This window comes from Pyrgilauda ruficollis, unplaced genomic scaffold, assembly GCF_017590135.1.
Source record: "Pyrgilauda ruficollis isolate IOZ18807 unplaced genomic scaffold, ASM1759013v1 scaffold15, whole genome shotgun sequence".
Taxonomy (NCBI): domain Eukaryota; kingdom Metazoa; phylum Chordata; class Aves; order Passeriformes; family Passeridae; genus Pyrgilauda; species Pyrgilauda ruficollis.
This window is the reverse complement of record NW_024513654.1, coordinates 17262008-17275007: the sequence shown is the minus strand read 5'-3', so window position 1 is coordinate 17275007 and position 13000 is coordinate 17262008. Positions and strand designations below refer to the sequence as shown.

Below are 13000 nucleotides of genomic sequence, written 5' to 3'. Positions count from 1 at the left end.
TGCTTTAAGAAAGTATCTTTCAGGAAAGGTAGTATTTAATCCTTTTTTAACTTACCACTTCGAAACACGGAGAGATTCAGTAACTCAGATAACTCAGATACATCAAAGAAAGCTAGCACATGAAAACTGATCTATGAAAACCAATTTAATTTAACACAATTTTTTTCTTTATGAATCAACTGCTTTGTGTGCTGACAGTCAAAACTTCCTGCTACTCAACTGCCTGGATATCACTTAAGAGACAAGAAAAGAAGCAGCTTTTCCAGCCTTGCCTCTGTGCACTTGACAGCAATAGAAGTCAAACAACTGTACCTAACAAACTACACACAATACACAAGAAAACATAAATACAGCACTGATCTCCCATAATATGACTTGTAATTCCTTCCTTGAAGCAGCAGGCAGATACATACTGACAACTGCCTATGGGAAGAATGTACTTAAGAGTGCTAAGGTTTATTATGACTCCAAGCTATTACCTTACACTGACACCATCCTGATGTCAATAATGTAATGTATTAACTACATATAAGCAGAAAAAATTACTTTATACTTATGCTTGGCATTTTAATATACGTAAAGGAAAGCTTTAAGTAATATAAACAAAATCTCGATACTTTGTGGTTTCCATATCTGCAAAGGTTGAGAATAGTAATAAAAAAAAAGTAGCAGTTTTCTTGTTGAGAAAAAAAACAAAAAGGTTTTATTTCTTACACATTTAATAGGCATTCAAGGTTACTATTGTTTTGTGCTTCTTGGTAAAAGAAGCTGAAAAACAGGTTCATTTTCATCCTTTCCATAGTCTTCAAATAAACTGACTGTGCCATGACCTGATGTGCAGGTTTTGGATGAAGCAAGTTAATTTTATTCACAGTGGCTGGTATGGGGCTGTGTTTTGGATTTGTGCTGCACACAGGGCTGATAATACAGACATGTTGTCGTCACTGCTGAGCAGGGCTCACACAGAGCCAAGGCCTTTTTGTGCTGCCATGCTGGCGAGGAGGCTGGGGGGAGACAGCCAGGACAGGTGACCCCAACTGACCAAAGGGCTGTTCCGGATCAGATGGCATCGTGTTCAGTACATAAAGTGGGAGGAAGAAGGAAGAAAGAAGTGGGGAAAGAAGTTTGCAGTGACGGAGTTTGTCTTCCCAAGTTAGTTGTCTGAGATGGGGCCCTGCTCTCCTGGGGATGGCTGAACACCTGTCTGCCCATGGGAAGTAGTGAAATAACTCTCTGTTCTTCTTTGCTTGTGTGTGTGGCTTTTGCCTTCTCTCAGCACAGGAGTTTTCCAGCTTTCACCATTCTGATTCTCCCCTGGTAGGGGAGTGAGTGAGGGGCTGTGTGGGGCCTGGCTGCTGGCTGGGATTAAACCACGACATCTGAGCATTCCACTGGGCAGAGGGAACAGGTTTTGATCCCACCAGCTCCAGCTTTGAACTCTTCTAGATGAAGATGGTCACTGTTGGTAATATACCTGTTGATGGGGATCAAGTCTCTGAGACATTCCTGTATCATCCTACAGATGGTACAGGAAGCCTCTGGGTTCAGCCGGTAATAGCCAGTATGGATAGCTGGGAACAACAACACACTAATTTTCAGTGAATATTTGAATTACCCACAGGTGCATGACAGTATCTTATTTACCTTACTCTCCATAACCCTGATGTTCCCTGGTACTGTTCATTATTCTGTGAAGCTAAGAATTCACCTTAGGCATTGACCTTTCAGAAGAGAAGACTTTGTTCATCTGCATATCTACACAGCAACATGGCTCCAGTAACAGTAACTAAAGAAAGGCAAGATCCACACAAGGGAAAAAACCTGAAATTCCGGTTAGTCTAAGCTGATTCTGCATAACTAAATTTTACTTTTTCATGTTCCATTGCTCACACCTTGCTTTGAGTGACTAGGCCAACCTCTGGAAGCAACCTTTAGAAGGACAGGCTGCTCTCCTGCCTGACATTTCCTACAGACAACAGCTCCTATTCTGACAACAGTCTCTTGTTCTAGAGATGCTCTGCAGTCATGCAGTTAGCTAATTATCCTGCTTTAACAACATCAATGTAGTTTCCCCATGACACAGACCAATCTCTTGAAGTCCCATCTCTGAAAAGTTTTAATGTTAAGGAAACTCATTTTCAGTCTCTAAGAGTGTAGGATTGAATTCATTGCCAAGCACAAGACTAGATGTTCAGAAGAATAAAGTAATCCTGAAGGACTTCCTCTGCCTCTCTCACGGGTAAAATATACCATAATCTCACCCATTCGTTTGCATTCAAAAGTAAAACTGACATGAAACAAGATATAAATGTAAGCAAATGACAGCATTTCTACAGCATTCTTAATATGTTTCTTAATTCACTACATTTTATTTTCTCATGGCATTTCCTATAATGAAGATTACCTGGGGGTGTCAGCATAAAAACATCAATGTGGACAGCTGCAGCTTAACAGCCACAATAACTGTAGCTATGAAATTTTTAAGAGATGTAGTGTTTTGGTAGCAATTACAGTTATTGATATTTCTAAAATTCATTTAGGCTTTTATTGTAACTTCAGTAACCAAAAGAAATGTAGTCTATGATATGACTTTGCTAAGGATAAATTGTCACAATCTTAACGTTATTAAAAAACGTTTTTGAATGAATTTAAACTGTGAGTCATATTAAAACTTTCAATCAAAATAAATTACTCTTGATGAAAACACTGAATTAAAAATGATTTAATATTGGTCTACTTTAAATGTGAAGAATACAGTTTTATTCAATAAACCAGTAAATATTTTACTGATTAAGAACAATTAGATTTGTTAATGCAGCCAACAGAAAATATATTTTTTTGACCCTTTGGACATTGTTCAGGTTAGCCTCTTGCCAAAATTTCTATTCAAGAGCAATAAACTATGCCTTACTTTTGAAAAGCAACATCCTGGGTTTGCAAACCTATTGCCTTATATCAGTTCCTAATCTACCTTTGTAACCTGGGATGTGAAAGTGAAGTTGGGCTCTTCCCACATGAGATTTTCTACAATTGAGAGCACTTCTGTTACCAGAAGATACCTCTTCCTCCACATGAACCCAGGCTCTCACCACAGGAGAGATGGTGTTTATACCTCTACTTCTCGATTCCTTCTCTGACACAGCATCATTTAAATCCGTAAGATTTTATATTTCCATAGAAGTGGAAAATGTGAGCTTCCCAAGCATTAATCAAGTTTCTGTGCTAGGCTTTATCACTACATAAACCACCCTTCACTGACTGTCCTAATACATGTTCTTCCTTTCACTTTAAAGAAGCCGTTTTCAAGTTCCATGATTATGAAACTACCTGAAGGACATTCAGCAAAGGAACCTAATTAAAAGTACATATGCCATCAACAAGCTGAAATTTATTGGATGCAGCTCAACCCTTATAGCAGAAAAGAGACAACATGCCTGTGATCACCAACACATAGGTAATACAAAATTCATAAATCACAGATTAGCACAGGTGATTCAAAAAATATGGACCTATAATAACAAGAAAAGTTCAACAGCAAATTTGTTGTAATTAAGCTCCACGTTTGAATCCTTCTAGAAGGCTATCTATGATCCTTCTGACTACCTCATTTCCCTTACTTCAACTCCCTAGCAGTCTATTATAGCTATTGCCCTTTGCATGTTCAACATACTAATTTATTATTATTATTAATAAAAATGTCTAGGACTAACCTTAGTCTCTGTTTATAATAGTCCACATCTCCATCATCTCTCCATCGTTTCACTTTGTGCTTCCCTGGTGTATGCTCCTCTTCCTCAGAGCTTGGAACAAAGTCAGCATCATTTTCAGCTTCTTTAAAACCCTTCTTCACCATATGTTTTTTTTTTCTTGATAAACTCTTAAGTTCATAATCAGAATCATTCTCAGCAAGAGAAGATGCCTGTTCTTCTTCCTCTTCTGCTGCTTCTGGATCAAAGAGCTCCTCATCAGGTACATACTCAGACTCCCCACTATCATCCTCCTGTTCATGCCTGCACTTCTTGGCCCCAAGATATTTCTCTTCCTTTGGAATTCTGGCCTTTGAATGAATCTGAAGGGCATGCTTCTGAAGCTCTCTCAAGTGTTTTTTTAAACGCTTATCTGTTTTTGAGAGGGCTTTACCACTTTTTTCCTTTGTGGCAGCTGCAGGAGCCACACACTGAACATTTTTGGCTTGTGCTTTCTTCTTTGCTCCTTTGTGACGGGATAATTTCTTTCTTTCAAATGACAATTTAGCCTGGTCTGCTAAGTACTTCTCAAAATCAGATGCTTCATTTAGCCTTAACTGTCGTGCCTTCCTCTCTGGCTTCTGAGGTATTTTAGTTCCAAATGGAGTCATCTGACCAGTTCGGATGAGCTCTGCCCACTCTGTTTCCTGAGCAGGCATAAGCATACTGCCAAGGGATGATGGACCAGGTTCTACAATGAAAGTCAGAACATACAGCATGCCTTTAACACCTTCTGTGTAGCTAAAGCACAGGAACAAGGGTGTTACCCATACTATCAAAATGCAAATACTTCTGAAACAACAGGCAGCAGCAAAAACTACCATAAAATTACAATTCCCAATGATACATGAACTCTAATGTACCACCTGTGTTGTCAATTGTCAACATGTCACCATGTTCAAAACAAGAAACCACTGTGTTCCCATCTGTAGCAACACTACCCATTTTGATTTTATTATTATTCATTTTATTATTTCAGTCCTACTCAAAAGCTTGAAATTTGACATTTTGATTACCACACCACAACAGACAAAAATCTCACAAAACACAGATTGTCCTATCATATGCTTCAAAAAAACCCAATGAGAAAACAACAAACAATAAAATGAAACCAAAAAACCCCAAACCTGTCTTCCTAGCCTACAATACTAATATGAAGATGATGACTTTTAAAGTCAGATTGGCTGCACAGCACTCTGCCATAAAAGAGCACTTTTAGGTGCACTTACTATATACAAACTGTAACTGGTGTTAGAAACCAAAGAGAAAGAAAAGCTCTTGAATACAGGAAGCTGAAGTAGAATTCTGCCCTGAAATCTATTATTAGGACCCAGAATTTCAAAATAAGTCTATGAGGATTGCCTGCACAGTTTTAAATTTAAAGCACTTTAAATTTAAAGCACTATTTTAAAGCACTGTATCGATAATATGTTTAATGAGTAAGGACAGTGCATGAGGCATGAAAACCTCTCCATCTCCACCCCTTCCTACTGGAACCGCTCCATTTCTTCTGTTGGGCTCCACTCACTTCTTAGTTACATTTCAACACACTGGATGCCTGAGTTTTGCTGCATGAGCCCTCCAAAGAAAATAGGATTTAAGATGCTTTTCTACTGAGAAAAGTTAGCTGAGGCTTTGACTCCTTTAAGTGTTGTTGAATCAGGAAAGAAGCATGAGCTGTACAAGACAGGAATCTACTCCAGCCACATGTGCAAGGGTCAAAGAGCACAAAGAGTTTTTTCACCTCTGCAAATAACAACATAACCAAAGGTGATGCACAGACACCAATGGGACCCAAACTTGTCCTGCAGAATACACAGTTGACTGTGGCCAAGCTTAGTTTGCAGAGAGCAGAGAGAAAGAACACCTAGCAAAACACTGAGGCAACATATATTCTGGAAGAAAACTTACTTTTAATTTTAAAAATCACACTGCAGCCTGAAAAGAAGAGCATTTCCCTCCTCCATTTCTAGTGATACTTCCCAACAGTAAGAAAAACCAATTTTGTAAATGCTGATTGATAGCATCCAGCATATAAAATGTAATTCAATCATGATGTTACTCATCTTTATCAAATTAGCTGTGAAAAAAAAATGTTAGGATTTCCAATTTATTAAGCCCAATACTCTAATGTGCCTCAGCCATCCCTACACAGCTGAACACAGATTAACATCCATTTTTTAAAACTTCCCACATGTATATGCCAAGATTTGCAAATCTGCAGGTGTACAGAGTAAGTATTCTTAACTCTCTTTGAAAGCCAACCACTGAAATTCATTTCCTTACTGGCAAAAATCTTACAAAATAAGTTCAAACAAAAAAAAGGCATTACAAAGTAGAACAGAACTTTCAGCCTTTTCCTACACATACCTTCATCTTCCTCATATTCAATCTCATTTGCTTCATCAGCAAAGTCTGTTAAACCAAGTATTCCTTGAAGACGTTTTTGCTTTGCTTTTATCTTCTTCAGCTGTTGCTCCTTCAACAAGAATTATGTAAGTAATTTAATTTTTAGTCCGCTTTATAAATTTGTTAACCTTTTAAACAACACTTAAATCAATATATTTGCAGTATTTTAAAGCACAATCTCATATTCAAATATTTACAGTATCACACTTGAGAAAAAAAGTGCAAAAAAAGTGTCACCATAATACTGTAGGGCTCCAACTCAAAGGAGACACAATTTTGGGTGTGGGATTATCTTACCATATGTGTATAGTAAGATCAGGCTGTTTACACACACAAAATTCATGTGCACACTGCATTTTTATGTACATTTCTTAAGGTCATGTTATATGTTTATATGATTCTAGTGAAGGAAGTCCATCAAAGCAGACTGCTGAGATGCAGAGAACACCAAGAGATTTGCTCATGATTGCAAGACTGGGTTCATAACTACCAAGCCACAAATAACAGCTGTAATATTTACTAAGATTTATTCATCATCTCAGAAGTTTTGGAATGTTTTGTAAAAAAGGAACTGAAATTGTAAATCAGTCCAACATCCTGATAGGTGTTTGTATATGGTTAGTTCAGGAGTAGTCATGGTTAATTTAACAGCAAAAAATAAAAAGTTAAATGACTTCAAAAGATCAGTGTTACAGATTATGTTTATTATGGCTATGAAAATCATTCTTAGCTAATAATTCTTCTGTTACGCCTCTTTTCTGACTGTAATATCCTCAACAGTGTATCTAGTTGTGATGGTATGATTCCTTGATGTTGCTAACTTTCCTTTGTGAAACAAAACATTCTAACCAGTAAAACAAAGACACAGGCAATGTAACCTTCACATTTGTAACTCCATGCTTTGGAAGTATTTCCTTACATAGAAAGGCACATACTTCAGCAAAAATCAAATCCACTGCAAAATTCAGGTTATCAGGACCACTTTTATGGCTCATCATTTTCAAAAGGAGATTTTTTTCTTTCACTTCAAAGACGGTTAACAAGAAACTTGCAAGGAGGTCTGAACTTCCCCTGCAACTAACACGTGTGCAAATCTCTTCAAGCAATATCAAAACAGGCAGAATAGTCATCAGTTTGGTTTAATGCCTTTCTTCCTACTACTTCCAGCTACTTTTTTCTAGTCCTTTGCCACTGCTCTGTACTGTCCCATCACTTTCTTAACTGGCTAAATGATAAGCATTGTATTATCTGGGTTTCTGAAGTTATCAAGGTTAAAAAACTGCAAGTGAATGAGTCAGTGGCAAATGACCTAAGACTGACCTTCTGAGGGCAAAGGACAGTAAATTTCACAGTCAGGTTTATCATTAGAGAAAGTATTAGGATGAACTTCCAGCAGACAATGAGATGATCAAGGTGCTACATTCCTGAGTAGTAAAGTTTCTCTTTTTTCAAATCTCTTTCCTATTCACAGCTAAGGTCTATTGCCTACATTACCCTGATGCCAGCTGGATTGCTCTACAATTCCCTAACTCTCTGCTCTGGCAGAAAAAAGCTGCAGCAGTTTCTGACAAATCAATGAGTTAAAGGGGCTCACAGAAAGAAACTATGTGTACTGACAAGATACAGACAATGAAAGAGGGTTAAGAAAAAGAACTCAGGGAAGGAATAACCCTGAGACCTGAGATTTAGTTAAACTACTGAATCATGCCCTAACAAGGCTCTGTCAATTCTCCACATACTACTGTGAAGGTTTTAATAAAATTAATGCAAATGAATCTTCTGAAATGGGAGATTGGAACTTCAGTTTTATATCTTGCTCCAAAACACAGAATAAAAAAAAATTCAGCACTTTAAATTCTTTAAATTAGTATGAAACCATTTCAAATGAAAGGAACAGCAATTCTAGATGGACTCTGAACTACATAATTAAGAATTATATAACAAAAGCCAAACCTTAAGGCAAAGTACAAACTCAGTATTGCTAACAGGAAATTACTGTAATGCAATTACCTTGTTATATTTTTGCCGCTTCACAGAATCTAGTTTTCTGTTAATATTTTTGTTGTCAGCAGCTTGAGGTGAAAGTTCCTCAATAATTTTATTTATATGTCTCAGAGATGTTGTACATGATCTGAAAAAAATAATAAGATTGCAATGAACTGGTAAATTCTAGAAAGAAAAAAAGCATACTCTCGATTCTGACAATTTAAAAATTCCAGGAGATTTAACAAAAGACTTAAAAAGCTCTAAAGGTAAGGTTCTGAATAAGCACAATATATATAAACAACACTGGAAATATCAACACTTTAAAAAGTTGTACATCATAAAATAATTTTAAACTAAATTTTGCTAATAGTAAAATTCCAGCAGAACTTAAACTGAACAACCACTGTAATAATTAATACTCAAGTTACAAGTCTGATGATGACAAGCAAGAGTGGTTGTTTTCATTATTCAAGGTAAACAAAACAACCCAAAAATCTAAATGGGAAACCCCATGTTTTCATTTTCTAAAATGGTTTTAATGGTTTGATGCCATTATATAAGGAAACCTGTATTTTTTAGCTTTTATGCAAAAAGTAGATTACAGGACAAAAATGCAATTTTACGAGACAGACTAGTTCAAAGAATTAACAGCACATCAACATTAAACTTCTCCTACTCATGCACTACCATTTTTCATGTTTCCATATAAAATATGAAATTCAAGTAGAACTACATGCTACAACCTAGTATGTTTCTGCAGTTGAATTCATTTGCAAGGAAGAAGGAAGCGCCCCACCATCAAAAGCAAGAAACCTAGGTTTGTTAATTCATATATCAGAATAATTTATAAGGATCGACAAATTAGAATCTCAAAGCATTATGAAAAAAGTCAAATACAACTGTTCACAAGACCTGCAAAGCAGCCATTATTCCCCCTGTATGCAAAGAAAAGCAGTAAGGAAGGCTCCTCTGTTGCCAGGGAAGATTTTGGGCCACACTTACTTCCAGCTCTAATCTGAATTCTACCACTGTTATCCTTCCTAGGATATTCCACCAGCTCCCCGGCAATTACTGCCATCCTCACTTCTCCATTCTCTTTTAACATTTTTGAAACATCCCCATTCTCACTTTCCAGTTGTGCTGCTTTGCAGTACACCATCCTTCTGCACATCTCCTAATTTTGGCCCTTGCTTCCTTGGCACTCTCTTCTTCCACAAAACTTTAACTAACAGGACTTTGGAATTTAAACTGGATTTAACTTCAAACATTTTTATGTTTCTCCTTTTTCACACTTAAATTTGTGTGTACATTATAGAATCATGCAGCTGCTACCGTGAACTCTGCCAATTACTCAAAAACCACTCCTTGCCTGATATTTTCTCTAGTCATGCATTCACAGTGCTACAGGATTTTAAGCAATTCCATCGTCCTTTACTCATGTGTAAGTTTTCTTACTCCCTCTGCTCAAAGTCAGCTACACCTGTTAATTTTCTCAAAAATCAACTTTCAGATTCTCACATTATATTTTATGCAGACAAGAGTCTGCAAATCTGCATAAACCATTTGCAGTCCCTTCATGCAAATCTTGTTTTATGACTTGGCGTGAAAGGTGAAAACAGAGGGATAAGAAAAATCATAGGATGCTTCTGGAAGAAAAATGGGAAAACATAAACTAATTAACAGTGCTGTGCATCACTCTTTCAATAACTACGTGCTCTAATTGTAATGGTTATGCTGCTCCATTCTTTCTCTCAAAAACACCTTACTTATTATGTTCTTCTGCTCCACAACACTTGAAATTAGATTTCAGTGCTGCCAACTTATTTAACTTCACATCTCCACACCCAAGCTAGAAAATCAATGAAGTACATATAATTGAGACCTACAGAACTCTTGAGCACTAAAAAAATACCATTAATGCAATACAGTGAAACATACACAGGTAGAATAATTTACCTGCAATAGTTCACAAAGTAACTCTACAATGAGACTAGAAACAGAAAGGGAGATGAAAATTTGAAAGATTACTGGCTCCTATTCCTCAAAGTCTTCTACTATCAATAGTATCAGTGTTACTTATGCATTTGATTCCTTTAAGGTATCATTAAGCACTTTTTACAAACACTTGTGATGAGGCTGTTTTGGTTGTAGGACATTCATGAGATGGAGTCATCCAAGTTACAGGAGTGTAACTCGAAGGGGACAATCCCACAAAACATACAGAATTGAGGAAGTGACACTTTTTCTGACTGTAACTTTGAATAACTGAGTATAATGCCACTCTCCACTGCCCAGAAAACAGATGCATCTTGGTGAGGTACGAGAAAAAGCAGAAAAAGGAGGTGCACTCTACGCTGCTGCCTTGATGCACGACTAGATTAGTCAAATAAGAGCAATGAAGCATTGTCCAATGTGAAAAATATTTTCTTCATTTCTAAAAGATGACTCCAAAGAGCACGTGTGATCAAGCACTTTCAAAACATCTTTTCCTCCTTAAGATTTTAAAAACATGAGACACCAAGTCTCATTAAACTGTCAGTAGCAGAAAAAAAAGGTACGAAAAAACACAATTTACCTCAAATCCTCCAGTACTGACTCATACTCTTTTGATGCATTAGCAATTTTTGCTGCTTTAGTCGCTTCGTTAATTGCATTATCTACTTGCTGAAGAACTCCTTGCTCCAACACATCCTGGTCATAGACATCAACTCCTAAATCTTTGAGCTCAGCAGCATGTGCACTACATGAGACAGACTGAATCTGCTGCCTGTCGATCTGTAAAAGGGGATGTCCTCTTCTGGGCACCTCCAAAGGAACAGCCATGGAAGTGGAAGCCTGGCAGTCAGAGTTGGGAACTCCCATACTATTACCCACACCATTGTCACAAATGCCATTTTCCTGCTCAGTTCCCAAGTCCTCAGCATTATGCAGGTAATCATTGCTTGAAGTAGTGGCAGACTCTGGTTCTTGGATACTGTCTGGCAGGGGACTCTTGTCTGTTGGCATCCTCTGCTCAAAGGCAACAAAGAAGCACATTATCATAAGAACATCCACACATACAAAACTCCTCATGAAGACTGTGCCCCCCCAAAAAGTAAGGAAACCAATAAGCATGTTTATAATAAATTATTGTTTCAAAACACCTGGTAGTCTAGTTCTCCATCAGTGCTCCCTGCAAAGGCATCTCCACACCAACTTTCACAGTCAAAAGAGTGACCAAAACCTCTCAGAGAAAACTATGTTTAACCCTCCTGGAAGATACTGATACGAAGACAAATAAGACAACGTGTAAAAATCACTCTCCTTGCCAGGCAGTGAACTCAGTCTTGTGTGTAAACGGTCATGCTCCAGAAGACTGTGACATAACAAAAACATGTACAACTCAATATACCCAAACCCCAAAAATACAACTTTTGGAAACAGGTTAAGCCTTGCCATTGAAAGCACGAGTGAGTGTAGTAGGCTGTAAGCTTTAGTTTGACAATTCAGAAGTGGAGCATAAAGCACCTCAGTTCTCAGGAAATCAATGCTGGACTGAGTTCCTAAGGCAAGCCTGGAGCTGGTATGGTTCAGCAACCTCTCCTAGCACGGCAGCCCATGGATCTCAGTCCCACCTCACGCTTTTCTCCCAGCCGCTGGGAACACGCCGGCACAGGGCTCGGCCCTGCATTCAGGCAACAGGTACCGCACCACGGCCCGCCCGCCCCGCGGCACGCCGCGGCCTCTGCCCCGCCCGCACCAAGCGCTGCTGGGGCAGAGGCGCTGCTTCACCCACCTCTGCGTGCGAGCGAGCGCTGGGCAAACGCGGCTGGGACGGGCAGGCGCGGGGCTCCGGCTGCCGCCGGGCTGTGCCCGAGCCGCGGCCCCGCAGCGCAGCGGGAGCGGCACCGCCGGGCCGAGCCGGGCCGGCCGCACTGCTCCCACCGGCACGGCTCGGGCACGGCTCCGGCACCGCGCCTGCGCCCCCGCGTCACTTCCGCAGCGGCGGGGACAGCGCGGCGGCTGCGCGGGCAGGTCCCGTCTGGCCTCCGTGGGGCTGAGCTGGTGACAGGAGCAAATAGGAAATGTGTGCCGCGGGTCCCGCCGCTTCCTCTGCCTGCTTACCCCTTCTTCTGCCTGTTTACCGCTTCCTCTGCCTGTTTACCTCTTCTTCTGTCCGTTTGCCGCTTCTTCTGCATCCCCGTTTAGCGTCGTGAAAGTCCCGCATCCAGGTCCCCTCCTTCGGGCAGCAGAACTGAGTTTACTTGCTGGCAGCCTTGGTCCAACTGTGAGAGGAAAAATGTATAGCAGAACACAGAGATACTAATAAATAATTCCAAAAAAATATTGGTGGCTTTTTTTCCCGGCTTTATTCTGAGCTACAGTTTCAGGTCCTTGACGTTCCTTCTTTTCCATTAACTTACTGCTGTCTTTTACTGTCTGTGAGTCTCAGGAAAAGAGAATGGATTTTCTAATATCTTTCTAAGACCGGGACCTGAAAGGTCATCATGCAAATAAAGCAGTGCTACATTGATAAACTCTTTGTTTCCTTTACTCTGAAATACACTATTACTGCAAATATCCCGTAGCTTTTAGTGACTACAATGAGGAAACTTCTAAATCTTCACTGCCATGTTCTAAGTAGAAGGAACGATGTTCTGTAACTGCTGAAACAATTTGAAATGTGAAGTCTTGCAGCAGACTGAGAAAGGCAGCAAGCAGGGACATGTAAGGACAGAGCAGTGTCAAGCTGCTGTCAAGGCCTTTGAAGCTTGTTCCATGGTGGTCCATCCTTGGTGCATTTGCAGCACTATGCCTTTCTTTAACTTTTCAACCTCGACACACAGTTTTACCCAAGCAGGGGAGATCTGTCCTTTCGC

At 39.3% G+C, this 13000-nt stretch overlaps 1 protein-coding gene across 3 annotated transcripts in view; it reads right to left on the bottom strand.

Annotated features, from left to right (window-relative positions):
• The window catches only part of ERCC6 (ERCC excision repair 6, chromatin remodeling factor), a 44311-nt gene extending 32261 nt beyond the window's left edge, over positions 1–12050 (bottom strand). Inside the window, exons 1-5 of one of the 3 annotated variants that reach the window (XM_041461295.1) lie at positions 11917–12050; positions 10717–11150; positions 8166–8286; positions 6117–6225; positions 3711–4437 (exon numbers count right to left, since the gene is read on the bottom strand). In XM_041461295.1, coding sequence (XP_041317229.1) covers positions 3711–4437; positions 6117–6225; positions 8166–8286; positions 10717–11147 — 1388 coding nt within the window. In that variant the 5' untranslated portion in view covers positions 11148–11150; positions 11917–12050. Of the gene's footprint in view, positions 1–3710; positions 4438–6116; positions 6226–8165; positions 8287–10716; positions 11184–11755; positions 11894–11916 lie in introns of those variants that run through there. The other 2 variants (XM_041461296.1, XM_041461293.1) reach the window with 2 other exon arrangements.
• Between the last annotated feature and the right edge of the window lie 950 nt (positions 12051–13000).